This window comes from Alosa pseudoharengus, unplaced genomic scaffold, assembly GCF_046254945.1.
Source record: "Alosa pseudoharengus isolate Yale_2024_CS ecotype anadromous, Long Island Sound unplaced genomic scaffold, YU_APseudo_1.1 YU_APseudo_1.1_scf_11, whole genome shotgun sequence".
In the NCBI taxonomy this organism is placed as follows: domain Eukaryota; kingdom Metazoa; phylum Chordata; class Actinopteri; order Clupeiformes; family Clupeidae; genus Alosa; species Alosa pseudoharengus.
In genome coordinates this window covers 13898283-13905913 of record NW_027468576.1, presented here as the reverse complement: position 1 = coordinate 13905913, position 7631 = coordinate 13898283, and the positions used below count along the sequence as shown (strand labels likewise).

The 7631-nt window shown below is 38.8% G+C and overlaps 1 protein-coding gene across 1 annotated transcript in view; it reads right to left on the bottom strand.

Moving 5' to 3' along the window:
- Positions 1–509: 509 nt before the first annotated feature.
- The window catches only part of adgrl4 (adhesion G protein-coupled receptor L4), a 17750-nt gene continuing 10628 nt past the window's right edge, over positions 510–7631 (bottom strand). The window contains exons 9-16 of the mRNA XM_076278065.1: positions 7302–7501; positions 6351–6530; positions 5146–5349; positions 4134–4354; positions 3980–4046; positions 3700–3791; positions 2001–2169; positions 510–1482 (exon numbers count right to left, since the gene is read on the bottom strand). Of these exons, the coding sequence (XP_076134180.1) occupies positions 1420–1482; positions 2001–2169; positions 3700–3791; positions 3980–4046; positions 4134–4354; positions 5146–5349; positions 6351–6530; positions 7302–7501 (1196 nt within the window). The 3' untranslated portion in view covers positions 510–1419. The remainder of the gene's footprint in view (positions 1483–2000; positions 2170–3699; positions 3792–3979; positions 4047–4133; positions 4355–5145; positions 5350–6350; positions 6531–7301; positions 7502–7631) is intronic.

Genomic DNA, 7631 nt, shown 5'->3' with positions numbered 1-7631 from the left:
GATTCCTGCATAATGATTGTGACACTGAACAGGCCTTTTTATATTGGCTCATGGGCTTATACCTCTGATGTCAAAATTTGGCTCGACTTTTTTTTATTATTTTTTTTATATCCAAGAGTACCGTTGGTTGCAGTTTGGGGCAAGGTGACCCTGCTCAGAATCACCTGATGCAGTACACTGTTTACTGTTATATTTCTAGGAAACCCTTGTTTGAGGACACCAAAAACAACATCAAATTAAACTTCTGAAATTTTGCAAACATGCAATACATTGAGATGTTTCCTGAATAGTTTATGTGTGTATATATATATATATATATATATATATATATATATATATATATATACTATATGGCCACACAGCTATGTAGCAGAGCAAACATAGAGGAAGCAGACTCAAACACTTAAACACCGGGACAAAGGTGTAGCGAGGTTTACAACGACCCATGGAAGTGTCACTGAGACCTGGCACGAGGAGAGCATTCTGGAAAAAGTACACAGTACACAGAATGAACAGACAGATACCCTTTATTCTGACGGCTCTGCACACAATATTTATTATTTGCCACATATGAAGAGATCAGTATGGTTCCATGTATAAATGTTTCCATAGTAAGTCCTGCATTTGTGTAGCATTAAAAACTTTGGTGTGCCGTCGTGCTGTGTGATCTGATAGGAACAACAGACTTACTGAAATATCAAGGATGATCCTAAAATAGATTTTATACAGGCATATGGAAAGGTGCAAGTCTAGCATTGTAGTACTCTCAAAGATGATGATAATAATATAACAAGTCAAAATGAACAACACTACTAAAAGTATAGAAAATAAAACCTGCTACACAGTACTCAAAATGTTTTATATTAAACACTATATTGGGACTTTTAGCTTTTAGCTGTTTATGTGGTAGCCATATGGTGATGTACTCAATATTACAAGCAAATATAAATACATATAAACATAGACACATATACACACATATACACACAGACACACACACACACACACAGAGAGAGAGAGAGAGAGAGAGAGAGAGAGAGAGAGAGAGAGAGGACAGTACAGGACAATAGTGATTTGTTAATGATTATTGAAATACTCTTGTTAAGAGTTCACAAATAAGAAGACACAGGGAAAGCACATTATTCCTGTAGTCACATGCAGTATCTTTGTTACAAAAGGGTGTATTGGATTCCTCCTGTGTTGTCTTCAGTATATTAAATACCCCCCCCCCTCTCTCTCACACACACAAACACACACACACACACACAAACACACACACACACACACACACACACACACACACACACACACACACACACACACACACACACACACACACACACACACACACACACATACATAAAATATAATCTTCATGCCAATGGTAGAAATAAAAGACTCCTCTTAATTGTCCAATATTCATCTGAAGCATTCAAAACAACACGGGACATTTTTGAACAGCCTGTAGTACTCCTCTTGAATCTGGGTAAAATAAATATGTACAAGGGCAGGATGAATGCATTTTATAAAACAGTTAGCTCCTGTCCTTAATTATGATTGCCTTAGCCACATTCAAAGCACACTTGTGATAACATTCAATCAGTATTACTGCACTAAAGAAATGGACAAACTGTGTCAACTGCTTGCCAATTATTCCTCTGAAATATGTCTCTGAAAAATTAGAGTGCTTTGAGGTAGAAAGATTATTTGTTATTGATATGTTTTTTTAGAATGTTGGCTGTTATGTGTTTATTACCTTGACATGTATATAAAAGCAGTAATTAGTTTAGTAAGCAGTAATTAGGCCCGGGTTTACTCTGCTCTGCATTGTGTTCAAAAATGGCCCCTTAACGGTTATAAAATCACTGTAAACCGTGGCCTCTTGGGCTTTATTGATAAATTCCTTGGGACATTGAGTTTATGTAAGGGCTTACAAGAACATACAAATTTGGATATTAAACTTTATAGTGGTTTATACTTGAAGAGTACTTTGTTCTTACCTTTCTGGATAACACACACAAGAAGATGAATATAAACATCCCTTGGAATGCGTTGGCAAATGTGAAAAGGTATGCAGTCAGTGTGGTTTCGTTGAGGATGTGCAGAACTCCGAATGTCCAGGTGGCCCCGAGTACAAACAGGAGGGCCAGGGCCCCTCTGGCACAAGACCTGAGAGGAGCATGCAGGGCAGACCTCAGTGAGATGGACATAGTATTGACCAGAAGATCACACATACAAAACGTAAAGCAACACAATGCAGTTCTTTGACTTTATTACACGGCTCTTCAGAGTGCTGCAGAATGCTCCATTCACTTGAATGGGCCTTCCCAATGTTCGGCGGTCTGCTAATTCTCAATAACAGACTGTTGCTAAGTATAACAGACCGCTGTCAAGGAAAATGGGTTTTGTGCTTCTAATTTACGTCTTTCATATTACTGCGCAAGGACTGGAACTTCATTCAAAAGTGAAAGCAGACGCAGATCAGCTGTGTTCTAAAGAATGTTTGATTCAAGTTCAGCATGTGCTGTTGCAAACTATTTGTTTCTCACCAAAAGCCACGATGAAACGCTAACAAATAGGCTATAGCCTAGGCTATGTAGGCTAAAGAGTCACATCGTGGGGAGTTTATTGTTTCGTTTTGGCAAGTAGCCGTGTAATAAGTGGGATAATGTATAGAACGCCGGTCATTATTGGGAAAATAAGTCCCTTCAGGGCGGAACAAGACCCATCCGCTGCGCGACATATTTTCCCAATAATGACTGGCGTTCTATACATTATCCCTTACTAAACATAACAGCTTCAAACTAATTATGATACAAAGTATGAAGTCTCTGACATAGCAAGCGTGACAGGGATGCTTGGTACTGTATGGCACTATGAAACGTTGTTGGTCAGGTAGGATCATGACCCTTTTATTTGAATTTTGATTTACTGGGTACCGTCTTAGCACTAAAAGGTGTTGAATATTGACACCAAGGGGCATAGATATCAATTCATTGAACTCATTAAAGCTGCAGTTGGTAAGATTTTTTGATTATATTCACTGAAACCGACACTATGCTCCGACAGAACAGCATAAATCAACCTGTTTTAGAAAAAAACCTGCACTTCTACCTCTACCTAGAGCCTGTTATTTGTTTTGCAGAAATCAACAGCTCCCGGTTCTTCTGGTCCAATCAGAGCAGGGCTGTGTCTGACTGTCAATCACAGTCTGGTGCAGTCTGGTGCGCACTGACGAGCCCAGACTCGATGAGAGGGTGCTCGGTGGTAGTGGGGGAGGGGCATGAGAGTTGTAAACATTAAACATTTTTGGCTAAGCCCCCTCAATCTGTCAGACTTGCCAACTGCAGCTTTAAATTAGTTCGAAATTGAAACATCCTCAATTTATTACAATTTCATAGACAGACAATTATTGGATCTCTTCTCAGAAGGACATTTGATGGAAATAATATACCATACAAGATTGGAGCCCCTTAGCTTGTCTCATTTTTATATTGAATGTAAAGATGGTTAAACACACTTGTCATTAATGCAATAGACCTCCTATATGTGGTGGCCTGCAGGGTATCTTTACTTCGGTTACAAAATGTCATAGCCTATACAGTTGATGTTATGGAATGAAAAAGCAACAAGACTCATCTAAAACAAGGTTTTTATAGTTCCCGTTAGTTAAAATTTTGAAATGTCATGTGAACTTACCGTATATTTTCATAATGGCTTATTTCAGGTTTCTTCACTGCTGTATGCCGATATACTTTATAGATGATAACAGCAAATGCCATCAAGTTTACCTAAACATAGTGCACAAATTTTTTTTTTTTAGATTTAGATATTTTTTCATTTTTTAAAACCTCAATTCTAAATGATCAGATATGTGAATGAATGAGGTCATGAGCAGAGTCACAACTTTTTTTCTTTGAATGAGGGGAGAAGTCAGATTTGCTTTGGTTTTTGCTGTACATTAAAGAATGTGTCTCACCAGTATAATCAAACAAGCAGGGCCAATGAAACTCCAGATGAAGTTATTTTCAGTGCTCAGCCAACACCTGAAAACAAGAGGAACGGATTCAATGAGCTCTTTTCTAAATATGTTATTCAAAACCGATTTGTGACTTTTGACCAGTTGTACTTACACTGTGTTGGTTCCATAGTATTTGTAACCAAGTGTGGCTGATATGGCGACTACAATAGCTGGGCTCACATATCCAAATATGTAGAAATTGCGATGCAAAAAGCCCTTATTATAGATGACACCAACGACTATCAGGTAGAGATGAATGCCCTCGATACACATCCATGCAAACGCAGCCAGGAAGAAATAATGCAGCAACCCAGCAATCACAGAACAAAACAGCTAGAAAAGAAAATCCAATACTAATTAGGGTGTACACTGTACACAGCTTTCACAATGAAAGTCAAATGCAATAATTTAGTCAGCGGTAGTCAGTTATTTAATGCAAATAACACCAATTAGTCATTGGGCTAAAAGTAAGTATATGCTTTTAATAGCATTATTTTGTGGATAAAGTGACAAGCAGTATGATTTAGAAAATAACTCAATCAGAGCTGTGGTATGGCAGTATGCCGTAAGATTGGAAAATGGAGGACAAACTGACATAAAACTCTCATATAAGAACAAAAATGTGAGAACAAAATGTTGCCATGCTTTCATCAATTCATAAACAATTTGAAAAATGTGACCCTGCAAGGCGAAACCAGTCGCTTTGCGTACGGTGCTATTTTGAGAAAATCCACGATAAACAAACGTATGGGTTAAAATGTCGAATTTCACGTTACATATTTGTGAACAAATTTGAGGGAAAAACATACGTTTTGACTGTTAAACCCTGACTTTATTTAGGTGAAGATTCAACACATTAGCGTGACAATTTACTTAAAAAGGTGATTTTCTCCTCTTCTGGCGTATCGTGATGAAGAACCATGCCAACTTTGGATGCGGTTATCTTAGCGATACTTTTTGCAATACCCTCAATATACATATCGTTAGAAAGCTTAGTTTATGGCCGTTCATGTCGTTCATGTGAGCACAATAACTTCATTTTGTACATTTTACCAAAGCGACTTGCAGGGTCACAAATGTTCTGGTAAACCCATGTGAGTGCATGGGCCTACTGCTCTGCTCACCTTGTGGGAGTGCATGTTGATCCCGACTAAGAAGATGAACTCGGCCATGAAGAGGCTGCAGCACAGATTCTTGTGTATGGTGGTTCTGGTGCTCTGGATCTCACTGAAGAACCAGAAGGTGAAGATGCACAGGGACAGGCAGATGAGTGAGATCACCATGCCCAGCTGCGTGATCCTGGTCAGGATGTTGTAGTGGGCCACAAGCTGAGTAGAGAGACACCGAATATGAGATCATCTCTGAGATTCACTCAGTTGCATTAACAATAAGAGCTCCTTCTTGATATTTAAAGAGATAGATAGATACAGTATATATATATATATATATATATATATATATATATAGATAGATATATAGATATATAGATAGATAGATAGATACAGACAGACAGATATACTTTATTACCACACAATGTTGGTGGTAATTGTTACAGAAAGAGGTAGCTCAATCCAGTAAAGGAGAAATATCAGATATGTGATAATTTTGTCCTTTTTCTAGAATTGTAATAGTTTATTGAGGTCTTAATAAAAACATCTGTGTCATTGTTTGGTTAAAAGAACAAGCATCACACAACACCCTTTTTAACCTTGTCTGCATAGCCCAGTTCAAAACAGCCAGTTTGTGTCCCTGTTCCTTCACAAGCATGATAATATAACATGATAGCTTCGCTTCAACATGTTTCTAACAAGTCAGATTGTGAGGTAAAAGCAAACTTTTGCATTATTGTTCTTCAGTCATGCAGAGACTTGGTCCAGATAGGTTCAAATTTAATTTAAAAAGCTGGCAGACTTGCAAATCTGAATGGCTCACCGAATCAGATGTTTCCAGACTAGGCAGCCCATAAGCAAACGACAGGATTGTGTTATTTCTGTGTTTTTGTATTGGTAGCCATCTCAGATACCCAAATACATGTGTAAAAGGACTGAAAATGTGACATGTTCATGTATAACCCTTTACGTGTTATAATGTCCCAAACTGTGTACATATTCTATGAATGGCTCTGGATGAATGTAGAAAATTATCTTTTATTGACTCTAGTAACCAGAATTAACTTTGCAATGTCATTTAACACAATAAAAATCTAAATTGTACATAAAAAGTGTTTACAACATAGGACCTAAGGAGAGTTAATCGTGGGCATAACTATAGTCATCTAAAGTGAACTTTAACTAATGGAGGAGGGAACCTGCCTACGGTGAGAACTCACATTAGCCCGTCCTGAGGACATGAGGATGGCGAAATGGGTCAGGTGATTGCAGGTGCACATGGTGTGGGAGCTGTTGACGTGAGAGAGCTGGCAGCCAGCCAGGGCCCAGCGGCCCTCCATAGTGTCCAGAGAATACTCCCAGAATGCACACTTCGTCATGTCAGCGACAGGATCGATGGGCTACACAATGGCCAAGGGTGGACACAGAAAAACACATATTTCGAAAAAACTCAAATTAAATGCAGTAAAAGTTGCCTGGTAACCTCTAATTATTCCACTTTTTATTCAAGACAATCCATCACAACTATGCAATTTTTATACAGAGAACACATAAAACATAACCTGACTCTCGCCAGATGAATTTCGCTCCGCCTAGCTCCACTCATCCATCTGGGAACGCTCCATTGGAGAGGTGTTTCCGAAGGCTGGGCCTTATCAAAAATCCTTACATATGATTGGATAAGCCACTTGTCCGTCATTTATTGACGTGCTACTTCAACTACTCAAAAGCCTTCGGAGCCGTTCTCTGATGTTCTTTTAACGAAAAAATATTGGGTAGATTGGACAACACGGATGAAATAGCAGCATCAATGTTGACGCTTGCTTCCTCGATGCGAGCCGCCATTGTTGTCTGAATCAAAACAGTCTCACAGTCGCTTCTCCGCTATGTCACATCTATGAAACTCCAGCCCTGCGTCCTGATTGGCTCTACCATAAAATGTGGTGTCGAAATCACTCCTAACGGAAGCGATCCCAGATGGATGTGAGTGGAGCTAGGCGGAACGAAATTCATCTGGCGAGAGTCAGTTTACATAAAACGCTGCATTTACAACTAATGAATGACTATTACTGTGGCTTTTCTTGTTGTCTATACTTGTTTCCATCTCCTCTAAACTTGATTTACATAAACTCCCCTAAAACAGGAAAAGCAGAAACTGAGAAAGGAAGTACCTCTGAATGTTTCAAAGTAAAAGACACTTCTTCAAGTGGGTACAACTGAGGAGAACCTATGGCAGCTGCTATGACCTCTGAGTTCACGATCACCGGACCAGCTGCAGCAAACCTTGTGTAATCAACCAATCCTGGGTCAATTTTGGGCTCCAAGACCACCCCAATATGCTTGTACTGGACAAACACCACGGGGACACTTCCTAATAAATACAACAAATACACCATGGATATATCGAAATTCCAGATAAGTGAAATATCATAAGCACTGTCTATGTTGTTAAACTGAAAAAAAATCTAAATACACTAGAATGTAATTCCTGTAATGCCATG